The sequence below is a fragment of the Drosophila navojoa genome, chromosome 3, assembly GCF_054131105.1.
Source record: "Drosophila navojoa isolate 15081-1374.11 chromosome 3, UAZ_NAV_1.0, whole genome shotgun sequence".
Lineage (NCBI taxonomy): Eukaryota > Metazoa > Arthropoda > Insecta > Diptera > Drosophilidae > Drosophila > Drosophila navojoa.
Genome location: NC_142891.1, coordinates 29,144,582 through 29,170,561, shown reverse-complemented (window position 1 = coordinate 29,170,561; position 25,980 = coordinate 29,144,582). Strand labels below are relative to the sequence as shown.

At 36.3% G+C, this 25,980-nt stretch overlaps 4 protein-coding genes and 1 long non-coding RNA gene across 6 annotated transcripts in view; 2 read left to right on the top strand and 3 right to left on the bottom strand.

Moving 5' to 3' along the window:
* LOC149091970 (uncharacterized) overlaps positions 1–25,980 on the bottom strand; it is a 98,903-nt gene that overhangs the window by 12,025 nt on the left and 60,898 nt on the right. The window lies entirely within an intron of this gene.
* Positions 207–10,948, bottom strand: rl (Mitogen-activated protein kinase rl). Of its 2 annotated transcripts, none has more exons than XM_089257687.1 (8): positions 10,690–10,948; positions 10,400–10,575; positions 4,604–4,730; positions 4,439–4,549; positions 1,010–1,144; positions 658–942; positions 415–603; positions 207–356 (listed from the first exon to the last, which is right to left on the bottom strand). In XM_089257687.1, the coding sequence occupies exons 2-8, from the start codon at positions 10,552–10,554 to the stop codon at positions 231–233; spliced, it is 1,128 nt and encodes a 375-aa protein (XP_089113813.1). In that variant the 5' UTR covers positions 10,555–10,575; positions 10,690–10,948; the 3' UTR covers positions 207–230. The 2 variants fall into 2 exon arrangements, with proteins under 2 accessions (XP_089113813.1, XP_089113812.1); XM_089257686.1 differs by having other exon boundaries at positions 10,680–10,947.
* On the top strand, positions 11,818–12,812 carry LOC149091971 (uncharacterized). Its single transcript, XR_016196440.1, has 2 exons — positions 11,818–12,098; positions 12,191–12,812. It is a non-coding gene; the product is annotated as an uncharacterized LOC149091971 (long non-coding RNA).
* On the top strand, positions 17,457–20,349 carry Maf1 (repressor of RNA polymerase III transcription Maf1). The gene is made up of 4 exons (XM_089257700.1): positions 17,457–18,009; positions 19,431–19,677; positions 19,746–20,023; positions 20,083–20,349. The coding sequence occupies exons 1-4, from the start codon at positions 17,909–17,911 to the stop codon at positions 20,135–20,137; spliced, it is 681 nt and encodes a 226-aa protein (XP_089113826.1). The 5' UTR covers positions 17,457–17,908; the 3' UTR covers positions 20,138–20,349.
* On the bottom strand, positions 22,092–25,871 carry udd (under-developed). Its single transcript, XM_089257703.1, has 2 exons — positions 25,492–25,871; positions 22,092–22,252 (listed from the first exon to the last, which is right to left on the bottom strand). Exons 1-2 carry the CDS (start codon positions 25,822–25,824, stop codon positions 22,118–22,120), a joined length of 468 nt encoding a protein of 155 aa, XP_089113829.1. The 5' UTR covers positions 25,825–25,871; the 3' UTR covers positions 22,092–22,117.

Sequence of the window (25,980 nt, the reverse complement as noted above, 5' to 3'; positions counted from 1 at the left end):
TCATAAATAGTCTAATCGCATATACGTTACTACAGTTTGTTTTCTTTATGTGTGTGTAACTTGAATACATTTTCAACTGTAGACTAAAGTTACTTCATGGACATAAAAAATTATTATTAAAAAATTATGGAATGAGAAACTGAATAATTTAATTACCATATTTCTAAATACAAAATTAAAATAAAACAAATAGTTACAAATGTAAATTTTTATTTTTTAAATTATTGTTTTTATAGCGCTTGTTCTGGTTGTCGTTCTTTGAATTTCAACGTTTCTTGAAAGATTAATGATTTTAAAGCGTCTCGCGATATATCATCATTTTCCATATTAATGCCGAATGGTACTTCTGCAACGGGCTATAAAGTAAAAAAGAAATTAACAGTATATATAATATTATTGAATCATTAAGGTTACCTCGTCGCCAGGATCATAATACTGCTCTAAATATGGATGTGCCAGAGCCTCCTCTACTGGAATACGCTTGTGCGGGTTGAACGTCAACATTTTACCAAGTAAATCCAAAGCCAAAGGGTCAGCATTTGGAAATAACCTCGACCATGGCACATTTGGTTTAAAAGGCAAAGACTCTAAATAATTTCGTGCCTAAAATACAATTATTAACAATCAATAACACATTTACGAATTCTTAATACATACCTTTTCATTAATAATACATTCTAAATCTTCCTGGGATGGAGAACCTAGGACTCCAAGAATATGGTTTAGTTGGTCTAAATAATGTTTTCCCGGAAAAATAGGTCGGTTGCTTAACATTTCTGCCAAAATGCATCCAACCGACCAGATATCAATAGATTTTGTATAACCTTTTGAATTAAGCATGATTTCAGGCGCCCGGTACCATCTAGTTGCTACATATTCTGTAAGGAAACCAGTATGGTCATGGTCTGGATCAGCAATGCGAGCCAAGCCAAAGTCGCAAATCTACAAAGGATTAAATTTAAATAACTGCAGTAAATGTAGCGTGACATTTAAATAATAATATACACACTTTTAGGTCGCATGTCTTGTTCAATAAAAGGTTGCTCGGCTTAAGATCTCGATGTAAAACGTTTGCCGAATGAATATACTTTAAGCCACGCAATATCTGATACAAAAAGTAACAGATGTGATCATTACTCAGCCTCTGTAAATAAAGAAAATAATAATTAATTAGGAACAACAACAAGAATGCTCTAGTCGCGACAGCTCAACTACAGGATCGCCGTTGACGTAGCGACTGCGCTTCAGTTGCATTTTAGGCAATGGTGTTTCTAACATAGCTGTTGACACTTTTTCGTCCGCAAATAAGTGTCTTTCACTCACACAACAAACAAGACTCAGATCGAGATCGTGTCTGCACAATATTTTCGGTTATGTTACGAGGTAGAGTATATAAGAAAAAACGATCAATTCTCATTTGCGAGCTATGATTTCTAATCATACTTTCAAAAAACAAATCTCTGGTCTCTAGAATTTGAAAAAAGATTTTTGTAAATTAGATTTGTAAATTCGATTTAGGAACGGTATTTAAAATACTTATTTATTGCAGTATAAAACGAGTAAGAAGTCTCTAGTCGAGACTGCTCGAATAGCAGATACCCTGAATCCTCAAAGCTGATATTCCTATCATTCTGCACTTCTTTTATGCATCGCTACATACCTACATATGCATCTGCGCTGCGCTGTATTGTGGGCAATATTATGAGAATTTGTTTGTCGAATAACTTCTTTTGTCGACATATCATATAGGGAAAATGTGTACATTCTAAAGCACAAGTCTCTAGTACTTGAAATACGTTTTTTACAAATTGGGGGCGAAGAGGACGTGGTATCCAAAATCTGTTGATTACAAGATGTCTAATAGTATCCCAATGAAGCTCAAAAAACAAAATCAAATTTTCGATTATTCTCGATCAAAAAATTATCGGATGAGTTATCCAAAATATAAAGCAAACTCGTACTGCGTATGGTATACACGAGTATGCACACGAAATTTCTGCATGTAGTTCCATATATAAACATAATACGTGTTATATGTAACATTTTCATTCACTGCAAATTTATGTGCGTAACACTATTTACGGAAATGTATGTATGGAAGCTATAGAAAACAAGTAAAGGAAGCTCTACTACGAGATCATATCGCGATTATAACATTAATACAAGTGCAGTTGCCAAAGCACAAGTCTCTAGTGAAGAGTAAAGGGGTTGATATAAAGGTAGGGGATAAATTATAACAAAATCCGAAGTTCTAAAGAGTACATATAAATCTATATTTAAAATTAGCCGACTAGCTCTAAAGATGTATCAGATACAAGCTTATTACTGAATTTCAATCATGATTTTTATTGCTAAACGACTACGATATCCTCTGAATCCTTCAAGCAACTGATACTGTATCATGAGAATTCATTGTTTCTTACAGCTTACGCCAGAAATACACTCACAGATACACATACGCACGCGCGCATTAACATATATGGACTGCAGTGTGGGCTTACTCTGGGAACTTAATTATTTAATAACTTTTCTTGAGGATGTGGTTTCTTTATAAAGTAAGATTGTAATTATATTATTAAAATGCGTATATTTGCCAAATTACAAGTCTTTAGTATTTAAAATACGTCTTTTACAAAGGTGAAGGTGAAGGGGTCAATATAGGAGTGGGGGGTAAATTATAACAAAAATCTAAACTGTATAAAATGCATCTTAATATATATTTTAAATTTGGAGACTAGCTTTGAAGATGTAGGATACAAAATTTTATAACTGATTTTCAATTGGGTTTTTTATCGAAAAAAAAAAAAAAAAAAAAAAAATAACGGGATGAGTTATCGTTTTTAAGCATAGCTCACAAATAACTGTTGACACTTTTTCGTTGTCTGCAAATAAGTGTCTTTCACTCACACAATAAAAAAGACCCAGACAGAAACTCGCGCTCTAAACGAGACAGTCATTTCTGTTTTCGTTTCGCTCAAGTCAAACACTGATCGTTCGCTTGAGTTAAATGAAGCAAACTGTCTTTTGCGTTTGTCTAGGTATTTACACGCTATGGTTTCGTTCTTTTTGCATTTATACGCATGTATGTATTTACATGTACACGAAGGCAAGGATCATTTCTGTTGAGTTTTTTAGTCAAACTGTCTTTGGGTCTTTGGGTGATTGAAAATCGTCTTAGTCTTTACACAATCTTTTCGGTTATGTTACGAAGCAGAGCATATACGATCAACTATCATTTGAACTCTGTTTTTAAGTGATAAACTCGACATTAAAAAACAACAAAATTGAAGTCTCTAGCCCTTATATCTTCTGAGATACATACGGACAGACAGACGGGCAGGCCCAAATCGACTCAGCTCGTCGCCCTGATCAAGAATATATATACTTTGTGGGGTCTGCCACGCCTCCTTCTGTCTGTTACATACATTTTAACAAAACCATTATACCCATTTTCAATGAATTCAGGATATAAAAAGAGCCCAAAATAATAAAAAAACGTCTATTTTTTCAATAATTTTAAAAATTCAACTGGCATTCAAAAATAGTCATATTTTGCTTGGGAATGACTCAAATATAAATATGTTCGAAGACCTAAAGGCAAAGAATTGGATCCAAAATATACAAAAAAGACGGTTAAGCACGGAGGAGGTGGCATAATGGTTTGGGACTGCTTTTCATGGCATGGGTTTAGAATTGGACCATCGACCATTTTCATAATGGACAGAGCCTATAAAAGGATTTATTAAGTAGTGTTATGCTACCATATGGCCACTACAACTTGCCTCTAAAATGGAAATTCCAACAGGATAACGATCCTAAATAGGACTCACCAGTAGTTAGGGATTGGTTTCATGCAAATAGAATTGACGTTTACGAGTGGCCAAGTCAGCCTCCAGATCTCAATCCAATTGAGAGCTTTTGGAGACACCTGAAAAGGCAAATTGCCAGACTACCTGCTTCAATTACACCCAATTATTGGAAAATACTCAGGAGGAATGGAGCACCACTCCGTTGTAGAAAGTTATTGCCCTCTATACCTTTAAGGATCAGCAAAATCTTTGCGAATAAAAGGGGGCATACGGGGTATTTTCCATATTCATCTGAATATACCATAAAAATTTCACAATATTTCCAAAATTTAATTTTTTTTTAATCTGATAGGCACACCTATTAATAAGGCCAGCAAAATTTCGAGTAGTTTGTGAAGTATGCCGAAGTTATATCAAACGTTATTATTTTTTCAACTTTTTTTTTTGCTTTTATTATTCTAAGATATGTCTATTTTTGAATGCCAGTTAAATTTTTAAAATATTTGAAAAAATCTAGATGTTATCACCATTTAAAAACAAAAAAAATTTTCACAACTATTAATTTGTACATGTGTATATAAATTTATATAAATATATATATATATTTTTTTTTATATAATGTATATCACCTGTGTTTTAAGTAGTTTATACAGATCAGTCTCCATTAAGCATTGTACAATATATACATCCCTCATTTGTTCTATGCTATCTACTCGCAGAATGTCACGTATATCAATAATCTAAAGAAACAAATTATTTAATTAAAATTGACCAATATTATTAATCTAAATTACATTTTCGTGTTTAAATCTGGTTAATATTGTTATCTCCCTTAGCGTTCGTTGACAATACGTCTGATGCTCAAAGGGTGAAATTTTTTTGATAGCAACTCTTTGGTTTGTCAAGGTGTCATCAGCGGATCTGTAAAATAATATAAAAAGTTTGGTTTATAAATAAAATATGAAACAAAACATGATTGATGTTTTCATATGCATGGTACAGAGTACTTTAGTGCAGATTTCTCGACCACGACATCCACTGAACCCTGCAAAATTTGATGTTCCAATCAACATACGTTTTTATTATGCTAATGCACGAGTCTATACTATTTTAAATGTTTTTTTTCTTTCAAATTTGGGGCAAAGGGAGCGTGGTATCTAAAACCTATAATTTAAAAAATATACAAATATTACATATATTTTTTTACCCTGAATGGTTTATTGAAAAGCATGTAACGGGCAGAAGGAGGCTTGCCAGACCCCATAAAGTACAAATATTCTTGATCAGGACGACGAGCTAAGTCGATATAGCCCTGTCCGTCCGTCTGTATGAGTGCGTTGATCTCAGAAGATACAAAAGCTGGAGAGCTGAAATTTGGCATCATCAGATAAATTTTGTATGGAGAATAATCGAAAAATTTATGAAAAGCCTCATTGAAAAACTATTAGACCTGGAGACTTAAGATTTACTGTGTATATACATATTAGAGGGCTGCATGGCCGCACTCATAACCTAGCAAAATAGAGTCCATTCGAGATAAGACTGAGTGAGTGAGTCCGAGGCAGAATATGGTTGAGTGAGATGGAGTTCGCATGGACTCTATGACTCATAACCCGCTGCCTTCAGTATAATGAATAAGAATAAATAAGACCTAAAGAGGAGTACACCATTTATCCGAAGCATATTGGCGTCGAGTGACTCGAGTCTTTGAGTGCACACATATGTTCGTGTCAACACCTCGTATTTGCTCGGCTCTGTCGCTTGAGGCTCGATCAGTGAAAAAATCTCAAACAAAAATCAGTGCGCTGCGAACCCTCAAACGAAAAGCATGCGTTTCAATATGAAGCTTAACTGCGCGCCTATTTTTTCATGCTTTGTCTCGTTCTATGCCCTTCCTTTTAGAGAATATAGGTAGCTCTTGAAAAGGTTTGCCATGCTCATGTAAAATGTTAGTGTTTTCATGTCATTATCTTATATATCGATCTATACATAATTTTATAAACTTCTATATTAATTATAATTGCTTTATTCAATATATCTAATTGAGCAAATAATAATACTCCTAACGAGTTTATTGCGTAACAAATATACATACATACATTGGATTTCGTTTGCACGTTATTTGTGTGAAGGGTATGAAAGCGTTGGTACGCATAAAGAATATGCATTCGCTACGAAATTGTAACGGCAAATGTGCCGTTGGTCGGCCGTCTGGCCTGCACACACATGATTACATTGCCCTTCGTTTTTTCGCTAATTTTTTTTTCTCTGCTAGCAGCGACGCCACTCATTAACTCAGTGAAGCAATTCATATACCCGGCCTCATATTTATTCGAACCGTTCTCGTTTAATAGAATATTGTGCCTCTGAGTCATATATGAGCGCACTCACTTACTTATCCATTTCTGAGTTGGCCTCGGTTCCACTCAATTCAATACGAGCATTGTTAACTCGAATACGTGTTTTCTGGCACTCATGCAGCCCTCTAATACATATGAATACAAACATTTTGTAATTTACAGATTTTGGATATCACGGCCTCTTCGCCACCAAGTTGTACAAATTTCAAATACTAGAGACTTGTGCTTTGGAATGTACATACATTAAGATTACATTCTGAAAGTTTCATTAAGATTGTACGTCAAAAATTAAATTATTCAACAAATAAATTCGTATAATAGTGTCCACATTGCAGCGCAGACCAAGCACAGTCGCTGCATATTGCGCCATTAGCAGAGCGCGTTTTTATACGTGCTTCTGGATGCATGTGTATGTATATGTGCATAGAAGTGCAGATTAATTAGAATATCAGTTTGGAGGGTTCAGGGTATCTCCTAGTCGAGCAGTCTTGACTTGAGCCTTCTTACTTGTTGATTTTAAAACAAGTAAGAACTTTGCAGTCGGGCGTTATCGTTATCATTTTCTCGATTTGCCACACCCTACTGGGCGTAGACACTTCATTTTTGGCCAGCTCGTAGCTCGGGAACCTAGTTGCAAAATTTGGATGCGTACGCTCAAAGAAAAAATTACAGGGGTTTTTTTTGCGGTTTACCACGCCCCCGAAGAGTAGTAACAATATTTTTTGGGGAATCGGTAGAGGTTACTAGTAACTTAACTATCCAAATTTGAAGTTCTAGCTCTTATACTTTAGGAGATATAAACTTTTGCGGTTTGCCACGCCTCCTGTGGGCGGACATATGTTCACCAAATCTTTTTCGTCTTGGAAGGTCAATCCGAGTCGATATACCACATTTCAGGTCCCTAGCATCAAAAGTATCCAAAACATACCTGAATTCGAAAAATCACTATATCCGGGTCCGATTTGCAACGCCCCTGGTGGGGCGAAAGTGAAATGAGTATATTGGTTTTGTGCAAGGTCCGTCTGTCTGTCTGTCCGTATGAACGCAGTTTATTTCAGCGCTATTGAAGCTAGAGACTTGACATTTGGAACCCATACTCATGTATATCTCCGATTTATAAAGTGCTAAAATTTTCCTGATCCGCTCACTAGGGGCGTGGCAAATCGGAAAATGCATTCTTTCATTTTTTGATCTTGTTTTACGAGCTGGACAAAAATAAAGTGTCTACGCCCAGTAGGGTCGTGGCAAATCGAGAAAATGAATTTTCTACAGTACTAAAGCAAAACTTAGCTACTAAATTGCTTATGGGAAGTGAATGAGTATTCCGCAGTCGGTAACGCAGATACAAACTTTTGCGTTTTGCCACGCCCCTTGTGGGCGGACATATATTCAACAAAGCTTTTTCGTCTTGGGAGGTCAGCCCGAGTATATATACCAAATTTGAGCATCAATCGTGTACAAAATATAGCAGAATTAACAAAATCACTATATCTTCAGATCCGATTTGGCACGCCCTTAAAAGGCGTAAATATATAATTTTTGTATTAATCTTTATAGAATCATAACATTAGCTCATGTGCAAAATTTTAACGTTCTAGCTTAAAAATTCTAGGAGATACAATTTTATCCGATTTGCCACGCCCCCAATGGGCATAGATATATCCGCCCATAGCTTGTGATCTTGGATGGTCGACGCGGATCTACATTCCAAATTTCAGTTTTCTAGCTTTATACTGGTTATATTAACGTCTATTGAAGAATTTACAAATTGCAAAAGCTTACCCTGGAGAATACTTTCGCTTATTAAAAAAAAAACGCCCAAACTTCAAAAGCTTACCCTAGAGCATTCTCTATAAATTACTTTAAAAAAAAAAAAAAAAAAAAAAAACGCCCCTCTGCGTTATGGCTGTCTAAAAAATACCCTTTACATTTTACCCTACAAGTCTTCTACGAGTTTACCAAAGAATATTAGTATAAGCCTCAGTGGTAGAGAGACTCTACTAAAGACTTTAAAAAATAAATATATATTTGGGTCGACGGCCCAATAATAATAAGAATAACAAATTATCAACGGCAGTTTGCTGGCTAGAAAATACAAATTTAGGCATTAAATAAATACTGACTTTCAAAAACAATATATTTTTAATAGAATCATCGCAGACTTCTTAAAGTATATATATTCTTGATCAGGGCTACGAGCTGAGTCGATATAGCCCTGTCCGCCTGTCTGTCCGTCCGTATAAGGGCGTAGATCTCAAAAGATATAAGAGCTAGAGAGCTATACCATACCCAGTACGAGTTTATCATATTTTTTGATAACTCACCTGATATCTTTTAATCGAGAATAATAGATAAATTGATTTCGTTTTTTCAGCCTAATTGTAATAGTATTAGGCCTAGAAATTTAATTAAGTTTTCTTGTCTACAAATGAAATTATTCAACAAATAATTTCTCATTATATTAGACACTCTGCTGGTAGCTGCGCAGTTATCAGAGCGCTTCGTTATGCCTGCGTGTAGATGCATGTGCATGTATGTATGAATAAAAGAAGTGCAGTATGAATAGAATATCAGCTTCGAGGGTTCAGGGTATCTCCCAAAGAGCAGTCTCGATTATAGCCTTCTTACTTCTTTTAACTTGACTACTAAGAACATAATCCGGAACGTACTGTGTTGACGTTGAAATAATGTAAAGTTTGGAACAAATAGGAACAAGGACGTGTCACTGATCAAGTCGATGGTAAGCTTAAGAGACTGGTCTATAGTCAGGAATAAGTTCTAAAAGTTCTGTAAAACTGTTTTACAGACAACAGCTTCTTGGAGTATAACTCACATAAAAACAATTTTTGTTTTTTTGCCGGAATGCTAGCTCATGCTTTAAGAACTTATTGAATTCAATGGGCTAGATAACTTCATTCCTATCAGTGACTCGATAAAATAGGGTCAATATTTGAGTATCCTAAAAGATAATGCTATTTTCCATGATTGCTCGAGTGATATTTAGGTTTGTTAAGCAAATTGTTACTCTGGCTTCCTATAAATCCATATTTAAATACAAAAGACTACTTCTAGAGCCTATTGAAACGCAAAATAAATGATAAATGAATAAGTATATATAAAAGATAAATATTTGGTTAAAGTAAATCAAAAAAGAGACGATTTCTGAGTAAACTTTCCTGAGATTTTGCAAAATTTAGTGGACCGAGCGTCCCGCTGCTAGCAACAACGCCACATCACTTTTCTGGCTGAAAAAGATATTTAAAAACTGGGTATAAAAAAAAAAAAAAACGAAACGAAAGATAACACACATCACTTCTTTTTACTGCACTGCACGACCTTAAGAAATGCTGTAGCTGCTGCCCTTTATATAGGGGACTTTCACTCAAAGCTTGAGTCTCATTCAAATGTCGAGCACAGCGCAAGACGGAGCAAACGGAAGGTGAGATAGGCAGACAGAGGGACAAGCGATGTAATTTTAAAGAACCGATTTTTAAATTTTGTCATAGGGTTTTGGTATACATACGCTTAATTGAAATTAATTTTTTTGTTTTCGAAACTAGAGAGAACAGACGTTTCCTAACCATTCTCCATTATATTTTAAATTTCGCAATAAATCAACATACGATCATTCGGCGGGAATTCGACGATATACATTGTACATACATACATGTACATATGCTTGATAAGGCCAAATGTTGATATAAAATATATGTACATTAATATCTATAATTGTTTGATGACATAGAACTCAGTTTTTACTGTTCAATACGTACATAGTTCTCTTAAGGACTAATATTTCTGCATATACATACATATGTATGTTTGTACGTATACATACATATGTATATCCCGAAAACCTTTTTTTTACTATTTACATATATATTCTCTATAATTTATCAATGTAATAATTAGATGGTTTATAGATTCACGGGATCTGTGGCTTATTCGTGGGCGTGGCAATGAGGTGCAAAATTGTAATCTGCTGTGCTGTATATCATTAGGAGGTAATCAAGTTTTTCAATATCAATGTACATATAAATAATAAATAAAATAATTCCACCCCGTTTAATTCAACTGCAAACAGCATGTACATAATGCAATATATGCAAGTATTTTTGAAATTACATGTATGTGTTCACACACTTGCTATGAATATACAGATACATTCAACAGTGGCTTCAAGCTAAACAATATTTACATATATCTAATAAACATCAGAAAAATACTCACACCACCATTCCATATGCGCCTTCTCCAATATAAGTTAGTTTTCTATACCTTGGACCAACTTCAAATATTTGCCCTCTGATTACTTCGGCGTTGGGATGTGGGGCAGCCAAAGCAGCGGCACCCTCAGCAGTAGTTCCAGAATTCCCCTCCGCCATCTTATATACAAAATTCTTAATCTGAAATTCAACACATATGTCAATATATAAGTAATAGCATGGTCTCATAAGGTATTGATTAGTTCGTATTTTAAAGTATATTTTACAATTTATTTGACAATTACATGAATTTACATGAACTTCTTATAAAGCAAAATGTATCTACTATTTGGGCAACACCCAAAGATATTAAATCTGATTAATAAATCCCAGTATTGACTTCCACACGTAAAAACAATTTACACAATAATACTCATAGATTTACACAAATAACTGTAAATTTTTGTTTTTTGCATATAATTTATGAGTAAATTTCTTAATCATTCATCTATCCGATTGCGATACATTTATTGAGTATATATATATTAAACAGCGTTGAATTCACTTTTCTGAACAAGTTCGATAACACTACTCACTTTCATGAGCCTATAAACAATTTTCTGTACTATCGTTATTCGTTTTTGATACTATTATCGGACTAGCTATCTACCGTGTGATTTTCGCTTCAAATTCTAAAAGTAGGAGAATAAAATAATTGTTAATTTATATTACTGTCTAAATCTAAAGAATATATTGCATATACCAATTTTAGTTTTTCATAGTTAAGAAAAAGCTCACAAATTTTATTGAATTTAGTCTAACAATAGTCTCTGCGAAACATGAGAGAGAGAGAGAGAGTTAGAGAGAGAGAGAGGGAGAGTAAGACAAAAAACGAAAAGCGCTTACATGACCATTTCGTTTGCGTGCTTAGAGCGCACTGATTTCGTCGTGCTATCTTTCATTACCCGAGCCAGCCAATACCAAGCCAAGAGAATACGAAGTTGGCCGGGCCCTGCTAGACAGATGTTGAGGCGTGGAAAAACTTTGCTCTATATGTCTAGTCTATGTGTTGTTTGGTCAGTGTTAAAATTAAAATATGACGAAAAATCGACTTACTTTAAGTAACTTTTCTATTGTCACTGCCCAAAGAACACATAGAGTAGACATGTAGTACAAAGTTTTTCAACACCGAAAAATCTGCCTCCTGGGCCTATCAATTTCGTGTTTGCTCGGCACTTCACTTTTAGGTTCGGGCTACGAAAATATACGATAGCACAATCATTCCGCTTCATGCGCTCGACCGAGATGGTCAAATCTATATATATAAAAGAGAGTTGTGTAAAAGTGTTCCTACACTTATAACTCGAGATCTGCTGGACCGATTTTCATGGTTTTTGATTTGTTGGATTTGTCACCGCTACGAGTAGGATAGTAGGTCTTAAAAATACTGAAAAAAAAATTTGACGAATACTTGAAAAACACGTTTTTTTCCCTAAGGATTCAAATTTCCATTGATACTCAGTACGCTTGATAACAGTGACAGTTTTCGGTCCTGCTCTCATATTATACAATAGTATAGAAGTAAATAAACAAATGTAATCAGTTAGTCTACGGCACAGCCTCAGATAAACCTGACTATTCATAAAAAAAAAAAAAAAAAAAAAAAACACATATGATAAAAATAATACGCGGGCATACAGAAGCTAAATATCTCGAATGTTCAGGTATTTGTTTGTCTCAAACATAAATTTGTGTGAATTATTTATATTTATATTTCTCGATTGTTTTATGTGATTTTTTGCGAGGGCATATTCAGCATTACTATTAATAAAAATGCCGCGTCCTAGAAGATCTAATCTTTCCCGGTGGACCCATGATGCAATTAGGCAACGGAATATCGCGAGTCAATTATCTGACGAAGAACTAGAAATCCCCTGAGAAAGGCGCCGCGTTAGTACCTAGCAAAGAAGGGCCTTAATTCGTGCTTCTCAAAGAGAGGAAGCCCGTGAAACGGCAATAAGAAATGGTTTAAGAATTTTATTATCTGACGATTTCCGACAAACACTACCAGTAATTCCAAGATCTACTGCTGCCGACGAAGTAAATCTGTGGTGATATGTAACCAAACTTCAACTGTCTGTAAATATGAGAGTTGCATTGTTGAATGATCTATCTGCTGATCATTTCTCGAAGCAATTACTGAACATCAGTAATGGCCGTATTCCTGTTGACGAATCGAGTGGCTTGATTTCATTTCCTCAAAATTTTTGCAATTTCGTCTCAGTAAAAGATGAGCTTATCAACAAAGTATTTCCGAATATCATTGCTTTCCACAAAAATACTAAATGGTTAAGTGAGCGAGCAATTTTGGCGGCTAAAAATAAAGATGTGGATGACCTTAATTTTATAATTCAAAATAAAATCGTTGGTACTTTGTATTCATTCAAATCTATCGACTGTGTAACAAACTAATTATCCAACTGAATTTTTGAACTTTTTGGATGTTCCTGGTTTACCACCGCACAATTGACAACTGAAGGTTTGCTCGGTAGTTACCATGCTTAGAAATTTTAACCAACCAAAACTGTGCAATGGAACGCGTTTGGTGATAAGAAAACTGATGAGCAATGTGATTCACGCGTCGATACTCAAAGGAAAATTTAAAGATGAGGAAGTTCGTATTCCTAGGATTCCGATGATCCCAACAGATAAGCCCTTTGAGCTTAAACGAATTCAATTCCCGATTCGTCTTGCCTTCGCCATGACAATCAACAAATCACAGGGCCAATCTTTGACTATTTGTGGCCACAATCTAGAAAATGCGTGTTTTTCTCATGGTCAATTGTACGTGGTATGCTCACGTGTTGGCAAACCATCCGCATTATTTGTTCTTGCACCTGACCAAAAAACAAAGAATGTCGTTTACCACAAGGTGCTTGAATGAAAATCCGATTAATAAATTAATCAGAGTGTATCCCAATCTGAACAACATAGCTTTTAACAAGTTTTTACCTAGAAATAATGGATAGGGCAATGCAACGTTTGCCGTGCCAGCTAGTATATATATATATATATATATAATATATATGTAGCTGATTTTATACAATTTCGATTTTCATATTTGTAAAAGGTGTACTTCAAATACTAGAGACTTTAGCTTTGGAATGTACATACATCATGCTTACGTTCTGAAAGTTTCATTAAGCTTGTACGTCTAGTAATTAAATTATTCAACAACTAAAATTCTCATAATATTGCCAACAATGTAGTGCAGTCCAAAATCAGTCGCCTGTGTATCTGCGTGCGTGTGTGTGTGTGTGTGTTTTTTTTTTTTATACCCTGAACCCATTAAAAATGGGAAATCAGGGTATAATTGTTTTGTTGAAATGTATGTAACAGGCAGAAGGAGGCGTGGCAGACCCCACAAAGTATATATATTCCGTCTGTCTGTCCGTCCGTCCGTCCGTATGTTTGAACGCGTCGATTTCAGAAGATATAATAGCTAGAGACTTCAACTTTTTTTTAATGTCCGCATATCGAGTTTATCACTAAAAATCGATAACTCATTCCGATACTTTTTTATCGATAAAAACCCTTATCAAAGATCACTTAAAAAATTATATCTCCTACGATCCGTAGGCTGCACCTGTCTACCTGCGTATAGTCTTTTAACTACTATCCTATATGCCCTGCCCCAAGGGTCATATTTGGCTGAGTCACACAACTGTAAGAAGCATTCTCTTTTACCTGTCCGAATGGACTTCTTTAACTTTTTTCTAGCTGGTAAGCTAATTGTTTCTCAAAAAACGAAGACCTACCGCGAGCCCGTTGGTAGCTGGATGCATTTGCGTTGAATGTCACCTATTTGTACATTCTATTGTCGCGGGAACTGTTTTCGACTTAACATGCTCCTATTTCAGGCTCTGAATTTGGGCTACCATTTGGCATGATCTGGCCTCAGCATTACCAATTGTGCCCAGAGACGGAATAGCCTTTAAAAAGACCATGGGATCAAAAGCATCGCTGCCCGATGTTGCTTCCCGAAAGATGGATGAAGTGACAAAAGTAATGTCGATCCGTATCCCGCCCGATTGAAGGTGTACTCGTGGCCAGTGTTGAGCAGTGCATCAAGTGTCGCGAAGATCTCCAGTAGGATACGACCTCTGGCATTTGTTGTGAGGCTACCCCATTCTAACGCCCATGAGTTAAAATCTCCTGCTATAATTGCCTTCCGACCCCTAGCATCCTCGGCAAGCTCGTCAAGCACCGTTGTGAATTCCCAGAGCTGCATGCTGGGAGCCAGATAGCAACTGTAGCGCCATAAGGTACCATATCGGCCACGTACGAACCCATTGAATGACTTAAAATCCGAAAGTAAATTCGCTGAGTTGCCACATACCCACAACACAGCTTTGCCATTTGCGCCTGTTGCCCATGTTCAATGGCAGGCCGTCCTACGGTGATGAGGCTCACTGAGAAATGCTACGTCTATACGTCTTTCTCTTATTGTCTGCTTTAGTAGATCTTGGGCAGCAACACAGTGATTTAAGTTAAGCTGAAGAAACCTTAACATTTCATTTTACGTGCAGCTTCACGGTAGGATGGGCACTTGAAGCTGCCTGCTGAGTGATCCGTCTGCTTTTCACCTTTCTGGGCGCAGAGGCTACATTTCGGTGGCTTGGTGCATGCTTTTACACTGTGACCCATCTCTCCACACCTGAAACAGGCGCCCTTTAATTCACAGTCACTGACGCAGTTGGCTGCAATATGACCGTAATCGAGGCACTTGAAACAGCGTTTAGGCTGATCCACGGCTCGGATACGGCATACTACCCATTCTATTTTAATTTTGGACAGCGCGAGCAGAGTTTTGGCTTTCCCAATTGCGGCATCGCCCTCTGTTGTTGCTGCGGCGATCGCTGCACCACTGGATTTCACCGCTGGGTCACTCCACGAACCGCCGCGCAGTAATTCTCTGGTAGTTTTCGAAGTCGCTGGGTTCGTCTCGCCCAGAGCATACACGTTTTCTTTAGATTTTGCCACTTTCGCAGGGATACCCTCGGAACAAGCTATAGTCAACGATGGATTACAATAACATCGACCGCACTCCACGAAAACCCAACTCGAGCCTCCTGTGTGTGTGTGTGTGTGAGCTTTCCCACTTGTTTTAATTAAAGTCAAAGTGGACTTGTGGTTTTGATGACTTGTGAAAACAATCAAATAAATTTTCGGATTCCATATCTATGTCTTATCACTAACCAGAAAACACATAGATCGAACACGTAGTGTAAAGTGTTTTGCACACTTTTTTTTGAGATTACGACCCACACAACTTCGTATTTGCTCGGCTCCTCACGTTTAGGTTCAGTCTACGAAAATATACGAAAGCACAATCATTTTGCTTCATGCGCTCGACCGAGTATACCGAACTCTTCTAACCGTTTGCCAAGGTCGTACATACAAAATATATTCGTTTTCGTTATTATTTGTGGAAAGGGTATGATGATATGATGATAAAAATGTTTTCGCGACGAGCCTGCACGCACACATTCTCCCTTGCTACATGTACTATGAGCATTTGTGTGCCTGTGTGCGAAGCTCTTGCTGCCAGTAGCAATTTTAAATCCCAGCATTTGCATTTGTAGAAGCTTTTGTATGCCTATGTGCCTTTTCATGTGCGTTTGTGTGTGCATGTATGTAAGCATGGGACGTGAACATTGGCTGCCTACCTCAACTTAGAATTGTCTTAATTGCAGATGCGCGCTTTTATTTAAGTAGCTGATTACAAATGCTTCTATAAGTGATATCCCACGATTGTGGGCATCGCGTCCCCTGCGTACACACAATCATACATACACATGTATGTACTCAAGATCAACCAAATGCAAATGCTGGGACCTAAAATTGCTACAGGCACCAAGAGCTTCGCATACAAATGCTCATAATACATGTAGCAAGGCAGAGTGTGTGTGTGCACATTCGTCGCGAAAGCATTTTCGTCATGAGCACCAACGTTTTCATACCCTTCCCACAAATAATATCGAAAATACAAATACATATTTTGTACGAGCTTGGCAAACGGCTTAAAGAGTTCGGCATACTACCCATCCTTTTCACACAGAAGGGAAGACATGGGTTCTAGCTGCGAAGAAATTTCAATATTCGTGAGCTGCTGCTTGTGCTCACATAGATGCATACATATACAAAACCGAGAGAGAGAGAGAGAGAGAGAGCAAGGGAAACATTGAGCATAGAGGGATCTTTTGTTCAACCATCGACCATCTCGGTCGAGCGCATGAAGCAAAATGATTGTGCTTTCGTATATTTTCGTAGCCTGAACCTAAAAGTGAGGAGCCGAGCAAATACGAAGTTGTGTGTGTCGTAATCTAAAAAAAAAAGTGTGCAAAACACTTCACACTAAGTGTCCGATCATGTGTTGTCTGGTTAGTAATACATGTATGTAAGTCGCTTACGCTATCTTGACTGAGGGATGTATGCCAAATATTTTAAAAATACTACCTGAACACTTTAGTATTTTTTCATTTTCACCAGCTTAATACCAAAATCACATAAATACAACTAGTGTTCATGTTGTATGGTTGGTGTGAGAGATTCCATTAAGAAAAACTTTTCTGTTCGCTTATTAGTGTTCTGTAATTGATATATTTGTGTATATCTTATATATATATCTAAAGTAGTCAAATGGAATACTCAAATATGTTGCGTTTAATGGATATTGAACATTTATAAATTTAAGTGCTTAAGGTCAGAGAGAAATTGTGAAAAAAAAAAATTACAATAGACGTCGCCAATCTGGGAATTTTCGACGCCATATTTATTCCTGAATACGAAGGTCATTGCGTTTATGAAATTCATTATACATAGTTATATATATATATATATATATATCTATATATATATACATGTATATATATGCTGAAAAAGTCTGATGCATGATTCTACCCATACTTTGCTAAAACACAAATAAATCCATATGTGTGTGTACTTCAAAACAAAGTTATACAACAAAAGTAACTAAATAATATAATACAAATAAATAATAAAAAAATAAAATAAAAATTATAGTATTCTTCGGCACCAAACAGTGCCAAAAATCAAATAAAACTTGATTGCAAATTGGTTAACTGTAATGTTAATGAAGCAGTGCATCCTTCAGCATATTTACAAAGTCGAGAAAAAAGTGGCAGTTAAAAAGAGAATCGCAGTCCACCCGGATACCATGTTCAGAAATTGTATAATTTGTCAAACATTTACATTCTGGGCAATGAGCGCATCAAGAGCAAACCAACCGACAAACAACAAGACGCCGATAGATTCAAAAAGACCGCAGAGCGCCTAAGGAACTCCCGTTGAATAAGTTTTGATCATTGATCGGACTTGGATTTGTTACAATTATCGATTCAATTAAAGCCTCCCAAGTTGGTTATCCCACTAGATAGGCAAGACAGCTCGCACGGAATAAAACGACAATTTCGACGGAGAACAGATTCTGAGGGGGACTGCTGGTAACAAGATGAAGCTATTGGAGAGCTCGCGATTCGAAGCAATAAATAATGCGCTTTCGATACAAACTGGCGGAATCACAATTTTCGGTCGAATTGAAAGCTACTCCTGGTATGAAATTTCAGATAAATTTGTTTTGAACACTTAATATGCGTAAGCCAAAAATAGTTGTTAGTTGCAAAGAACTTTGACTTTCGATTGAAAATATTTCCATTCTTCAATTCAGGTCATGTATATTTATGTATAATAATAATCAAAACAAGCTTTTTATACCCTGAACCCATTGAAAATAGGAAATCAGGGTATAATGGTTTTGTTGAAATGTATGTAACACGCAGAACGAGCCGTGGCAGACCCCACAAAGTATATATTCGATTTGGCCCTGTCCGTCTGGCTGTCTTTCCGTTCGTCCGTATGTATGAACGCGTCGATCTCAGAAGATATAAGAGCTAGAGACTTGAAATGATTTTTCCTTGCTCCGTGTGTATCACGCGCATATCGTGTTTATCACTAAAAATCGATAACAACTCCCGATATTTTATTATCGATTAAAAACCTTAGCTAGTTTTTTAATTATATCTTCTACACCTTTAGAGCTAGAGCTTCCAAATTTTAAATGTAGACGTATGTGTATTTTATATAATTTCAATTTTCGTTAAAATTTACCCTCCACCCCTAAGTTCACCCTCTCACCTTTACTTTTGTAAAAGGCGTATTTCAAGTACTAGAGACTTCTGCTTTGGAATGTACATACATCTGAACATTATAAAGCTCTAAAAGTTTCATTAAGATCGTACGTCTAGAAATTAAATTATTCAACAAATAAATTCTCATAATATTGCCCACACTGCAGCGCAGCCCAAGCGCAGTCGCTGCTTACTGCGCAGTTAGCAGAGCACGTTCTAATACGTGCGTGTGTATGTATGTGTGCCTAAACGAAGTGTAGAGTGAGTAGAATATCAGATTGGATGGTTCAGGGTATCTCCTAGTCGAGCAGTCTCGACTAGAGTTTTCTTACTTGTTATACCCTGAACCCATTGAAAATGGGAAATTAGGGTATAATGGTTTTGTTGAAATGTATGTAACAGGCAGAAGGAGGCGTGGCAGACCCCACAAAGTATATATATTCTTGATCAGGGTGACGAGCTGAGTCGATTTGGCCCTGTCCGTCTGTCTGTCTTTACGTTCGTCCGTATGTATGTATTACTAGAGACTCGTGCTTCGGAATATACATGCATATGAACATTATGATAATGTTCTGGAAGTTTCATTAGGATCGTACGTCTAGAAATTAAATTATTCAACAAACTAATTCTCAAAATATTGCCAACACTGCAGTGCAACCCAAGCGCCAGTATATGTGCGTGAGTGTGTTTGTGCTTGTTTGTTTGTATGCGTGTGTGTGTGTGCAAATTTATATTGAAATATCAGTTGCTCGAAGGGTTCAGGGTATATCCTAGTCGAACGACTCGACTTGAGCCTTCATGTTATAACTTATAACATACTTAAATATATATATTTTTTATTTCAAGCAAAATGGTTGCAGCTGAGAAGGTATTGTACAAACGATTTACAGCTGAGACGCATGGGCATGATTTGCAAGCGCTGTCGCCTCCGCAAACTTTGTCGGACCTTTCACCAAACTTTCATCGCAATAACAGTCAATCGGGTGATGAAGGCGTAATCTTATGTGACACAATCTCTCGAAAAACTTTATTTTACTTGATTGCAACTTTAAATGCGTCCTTTGAGCCTGATTATGATTTTTCAGACGCAAAGGTAAGGTCAAAATACCTGAATACAAGAATATAACATAAACCTTTACAGTAAACTCGTTTTTTCTTTAGTCTCATGAATTTAGTAAGGAACCTTCCTTGCCATGGGTTATGAACTCGGTTCATTCAAATTTATCAGCTTTAGCTGGGGACCAGTACCAGGTTTTGCGTCAACCTTTGTGGTCAGCCGTAGATGATGAGATTAACTTATCGGAATGCGATATATATAGCTATAATCCCGACTTAAGCTCTGATCCGTTTGGAGAACCTGGCTGTTTATGGTCTTTTAATTATTTCTTCTACAACAAGAAGTTGAAGCGCATTGTATTCTTTACTAGTCGCGCCGTAAAGTATGATCCACACTGAATAGAAAAAAAGCTTCCTTCTATATATATTGTTTTACTTTCAGTTCACTCTACGCTGGAGAAACATCCGATTTCTCTATGGAAGAAGATCTTTACTAACGAGTTGTAGATCTTCGAACATTTTGGCATATAAGTACAAGAAGGGAAATGGTTGGAATTGTGTACTTCAATGTCATACACGCTATAGATGCAAACTCATCTTTATACGCATCACGAACATGATTATATCTAGGATCAATAATATTTAATCAAGTATTTTATTCAAAACAATATTAATATGCGTTCTTTGAAAATAAACCTTAATTTCTATACATTCATCGTTTTGTTAATGGTATGGGTAAAATTTCAATTTCGATGCATTTAAAATAATAAGAGAAATAGAAATATCATTCAATTATATACATACACTAGCTGACCCGGCAACCGTTGCTTTGCCATATCCATTATTTATAGGGAATATTATACACCCGAAGTATGCTTTATTGATAACTAATAAGACTGACAACAAAAATACTGATTATTCTCAGCGTAATGGAATGCACAATATTCTTTGTTAGGTCATCTTTAGCTAACACAAGCAAATTGGATGGCTTCCCGATGCGAGAACGTGTAACATATAGTTGTCCGTGAGAAAAATAGGGTGTTTCCAAATCTAATCCACATACAGACAACGTTTGGCCACTAACTAGAGAGCACATAGACCGGACACGTAGTGTAAAGTGTTTTGCTCACTTTTTTTTTGAGATTACGATACACACAACTTCGTATTTGCTCGGCTCCTTACTATTAGGGTCGGACTACAAAAATATACGAAAGCACTATCATTTCACTTCATGCGCTGGACCGAGATGGTCGATGGTTGAACAGAAGATCCCTCTATGCTGAATGTTTCCCTTGCTCTCTCTCGATGCTCTTTGCTCTCTTGAATGTGTGTATGCATGTGAGCACAAGCAGGAGCTCATGAAAATTGAAATTTCTACGCAGGAAGAACCCACGTCTTCCCTTCTGTATGAAGAGTATATCGAAATTTTCAAACCGTTTTCCAAGCTCGTACAAAATATTTGCGTTTTCGTTACTATTTGCGAGAAGGGTATGAAAGCGTTGGTGCCCATAATGAAAATGCTCTCGCGACGAGTGTGCACGCACACACTCTCCCTTGCTACATGTTTTACGAGTATTTGTATGCCTGTGTGCGAAGCTCTTGCTGCCTGTAGCAATTTTAAAGCCCAGCATTTGCATTTGGTCGATCTTGTGAAGTGCTCACATACATACATACGTATGTACATATGTATGTACATATATGCATTTGATTGTACGTACGCATCGGCTGTGATGCTCATCACTTTTAGAAGCATTTGTATGCCTATGGACCTTTACATGTGTATGTGCATATGTGTAAGCATAGGACATAAGCATTGGCGTGTGCCTACCTCAACTTAGAATTGTGTGAACGCAGTTGTGTTCGAATTGAAGAGGTGCGCTTAGACTTTACAAGAACGCCCAAGAAGACGGATTGCTGAGGCTTGAGGATTTTAGCAGAATGTTTCATTAAAAGCATTACAAAATTTGGTTAGATCGATCGCAAGAGACTACCAAATGTTAAGGGAGGGTTTAACTCTTATTAATATTTTTGTTACTATCGCCATTGCAATGCATTGTTAAGTTTTTGACTCACTTTATTTAATGAATATTAATGTCAAAATGCCCGAATGCCAAAATGCCAAAGAATGACAGTCTGCCATGCGAATAATTATAGAAAAAGAGTGAGTTATGTTATCAATGCAATATTTTGGGCATTTATAAAAAGCTATAAATGTTTGCTCTCTCTGAAAAATATAATTGGTACCGTTACCTCTCAGCACGCATAAATAAGCGGTTTAAGTTTAAGTAAGTGTTGTCAAAATACTTTTGTCCTCCATTGCCGAAAAGACTCGGATGTAAAGATGTCCAGAAAAGCATTTCGACTGAACAACAACATCTGGTTTTGAACCTGGATTAACCCAAGTAATACAATAAGCCTGTTTATTTATAAAAGATAACGGAAGCAAGGAACTTTAAACTTATTGTAGACATTTTATTTTATAAATACGTATTATTGTCGTTATCGAGCATTTTTAATTTCTGTTGTTTTATTGTGGACGCAGATGGTGTAATTGTCTGTTGTAATTTTTGCAAAAGTTCGGGGTCCTCCATTGTTAAAAAGATTGAGACATACTGAAAATGAAAATAAAATTTTAATAAAGTAAAAATGTAACTAAGGAATATGTTCAAATATGAAAACACTTAAATCCGAATAACGGACATACTTTGTTCCCACATACATACACTCCCCGAAATTCATTTAAAGGTACTCAGTTTTCCTATTTCTTTTTATTTTTATACCCTGAACCCATTGAAAATGGGAAATCAGGGTATAATGGTTTTGTGTAAAAGTATGTAATGGGCAGAAGGAATATTCGCAGATACCATAAAGTAAATATATTCTTGATCAGGGCGACGAGCTGAGTCAATATAGCCCTGTCCGCCCGTCCGTCTGTATGAGTGTGTCGATCTCAGAAGATACAGAAGCTAGAGAGCTGAAATTTTACATGCATACTCGTGTATACCATACGCAGGACGAGTTTACTTTATAATCATCCGATAACTTTTTCATCGAGGATAATCGAAGAATTTATTTTGTTTTTTCAGCCTCATTGGAATACTATTAGACCTGGAGACCTCAGATTTACTGTGTATATACATATGATGAATACAAACATTTTGTAATTTAAAAATTTTGGATGCCACGCCCCCTTCGCCACCTATTTGTAAAAACTCATTTAAAATTCTAGAGACATGTGCTTTGGAATATACATACATTTGAAAATTATGAACACGTTACTCAACAAAAAAATTCTCATTATATTGCCCACATTGCATCGCAGCCCCGCTTACTGCGCAGTTAGCAGAGCTCGTTTTTTTTTCTTATCGCATATTTTTATTAGTTATATGGCATCACAACAATTTTTATACATTTTGTGAATGTATATACATATATGCATATATATTTTCCAAGAAAATAAGCGCGAAGTTTAATCAAAGGAACTTTGTGTTAACATATTAAAAAGTCGAAAACAAAGTTAATTAAAACCCGTAAATGTTAATTATTATTGAGTCCATGCCCTAGATTTATAAATACCTTCAAAAACCCGATTAATAGCTTTTTAATACTCATTCACGAAAGTGAAATGAATATATTGGTTTTGTGCAATGTTCGTCTGGCTGTCCGTCCGTCCGTATGAACGCAGTCTATTTTGGCGCTATTGAAGCTAGAGAATTGAAACGAAATTTGGAACATATACTCTTGTATATTTCAGATTTATAAAGTGTTAAAATTTTCCGGATCCGCCCACGGGGGGCGTGGCGAATCGGAAAATGCATTTTCCGATAAGCCAGCAATCATGTTACTTGAAGAGCTAGAAAGCTGAAATTTGGTATGTAGACCCGCGTCGACCACCTAAGATCACCAGTTATGGCGGATATATCTCCGACCATTGGGGTCGTGGCAAATCGGATAAAACTGTATCTCCCAAAGTTGTAAATCTAGAATGCTGTAATTTTGCACCTAAGCTAATGTTTTGATTCTTTAAAGATGGGTGAAAAATTATATATCTATGCCTACTAGGCGCGTGGCAAATTGGAGCTGAAGATATAGTGATTTTTCAAATTCTGTTATATTTTAGGCACTATTGATGCTAGAGACTTCAAATTTGGTATATATACGCAGCTTGACCTCCCAAGTACAACGAGCCCAAGTATAAGAGCTAGAAGCTTCAAATTTGGATAGTTAAGTTACCAGTAATCTCCTATCGATTTCCCAAATAATATTGTTACGCTTTTTTAGGGGAGTGGCATATCAAAGAATACCCTGTAATTTTTTCGTTTTTTGTGCGTAAGCATCCTAATTTTGCGGCTTACCGTTATCCTTTTCTATAAGTTAACCAACAATGAAGTGTCTAGCCCAGTAGGGGCGTGGCAAATCGATAACAGCTTAACTTTCTACAGTATTAGAACAAAACTTAGCTACTAAATTGCAAATAAGGTGTGAATGAGTCGGTAACGCCCTACTGCAACGTTCTTACTTGTTATACCCTGAACCCATTGAAAATGGGAAATCAGGGTATAATGGTTTTGTGAAAAAGTATGTAACAGGCAAAGGAATCATCGCAGACCCCATAATGTATATATATTCGTGATCAGCACGACGAGCTGAATTGATATAGAGAGCTGAAATTTGGCTTGCATACTCGTGTTACACGTGTTTGAACAAAATCATGTTGAGATGGTTGAATAATCGATTTGCAAAAATGTTGCAAGGCCGATGTTATAATTTTCTCAAATAACTTCGGAATGGCCTCTATAGTTGGAAATATCAGATCTTCCACCTTTTTATACCCTGAACCCATTGAAAATCGGAAATCGGGGTATAATGGTTTTGTGAAAAAGTATGTAACAGGCAGAAGGAATCATCGCAGACCCCATAAAGTATATATATTCTTGATCAGCACGACGAGCTGAGTCGATATAGCCCTGTCCGTCCGTCCGTATGAACGCCGAGATATAAGAGCTAGAGAGCTGGAATTGTGTGCATACTCGTGTATACCATACGCAGTACGAGTTTGCTTTATTTTTTCGATAACTCATCCGATAACTTTTTTATCGAGAATAATCGAAAAATTGATTTTTTTTTATTTATTTAGATTTACTGTGTATATACATATGAAACGTATTTCAAGTACTAGAGACTTGTGCTTTGGAATGTACACACATTTTGATCATATGATTACGCTCTGAAATTTTTTTGCGAATTGGGGGCGAAGGGGGCGTGGTATCCAAAATCTGTTGATTACAAAATGTTTGTATTCATCATATGTATATACACAGTAAATCTAAAGTCTCCACGTCTAATAGTACTCCGATGAGGCTCAAAACACAAAATCAATTTTTCGATTATTCTCGATAAAAAAGTTATCGGATGAGTTATCGAAAAAATAAAGCAAACTCGTACTGCGTATGGTATACACTAGTACGCACACAAAATTTCAGCTCTCTAGCTCTTATATCTTCTGAGATCTCGGCGTTCATACGGACGGACGGACGGACGAACAGACGGACAGGGCTATATCGACTCAGCTCGTCGTGCTGATCAATAATATACATATATTCTTTATGGGGTCTGCGATGATTCCTTTTACCTGTTACATACTTTTAAACAAAACCATTATACCCTGATTTCCCATTTTCAATGGGTTCAAGGTATAAAAATACGAAGTTGATTGGTGCCTACGAGATAGATTTTTCGGCGCGGAACAAATTTTTTCTACTTGTCTAGTCGATGGTTAGCGTTTGAACGTACATATGTACATACAGTATGTACATATATAAATATGTATGTATGTATATTATTTACTTACTTCTGAAAACACGGGATATGAACTCTTTTGTATCAAACTATCACCCACCAAGTTGGATGTTAATAGTTTTGCTAAGTTATGCCAGTCTCGTCCTAATATACATTTGCGAGCTAAATTCAACTTTTTGTGCGTATCGGAATGGTTGTTAAGCTCATAATTAACTGGCGGCGCACATGATGAATTTTTGTTTAACCAAAATGTATCATTTGAATCAGTAAAAATTTTAATTGTACGGGATAGAACATGTTTTGGTATTGGCTTTGGCGGAAATCTTAAGGAGCTGAATTTCCTTTCAAATTTTTCTTCATACTCTTGTAGTTGGTTTGTCTTCATTACTAATAAAATACCACCTTCAGGCTTTAATAAGAACAGAAGTTCATATAATGATAATACACATATAATAATTATCTTAATATTTATTGTCATATCGATATACAAGCGATGTTTAATTATTTTGAGTCATCGATATTTGATATACCTTAAAAATAT

Coding starts and splice junctions, on each gene's coding strand:
- rl (XM_089257687.1), bottom strand. CDS start 10,554: ATGGCGGAGGGGAATTCTGGAACTACTGCTGAGGGTGCCGCTGCTTTG. Junction 4,731..10,399: donor GGCGCATATGGAATGGTGGT/GTGAGTATTTTT, acceptor ATTATTTTACAG/ATCCGCTGATGACACCTTGA. Junction 604..657: donor AATGTATTATTAATGAAAAG/GTATGTATTAAG, acceptor ATTGTATTTTAG/GCACGAAATTATTTAGAGTC.
- Maf1 (XM_089257700.1), top strand. CDS start 17,909: ATGAAGCTATTGGAGAGCTCGCGATTCGAAGCAATAAATAATGCGCTT. Junction 18,010..19,430: donor CGAATTGAAAGCTACTCCTG/GTATGAAATTTC, acceptor TTTTATTTCAAG/CAAAATGGTTGCAGCTGAGA. Junction 19,678..19,745: donor ATGATTTTTCAGACGCAAAG/GTAAGGTCAAAA, acceptor TTTTTTCTTTAG/TCTCATGAATTTAGTAAGGA.
- udd (XM_089257703.1), bottom strand. CDS start 25,824: ATGAAGACAAACCAACTACAAGAGTATGAAGAAAAATTTGAAAGGAAA. Junction 22,253..25,491: donor CATATCCCGTGTTTTCAGAA/GTAAGTAAATAA, acceptor TTTCATTTTCAG/TATGTCTCAATCTTTTTAAC.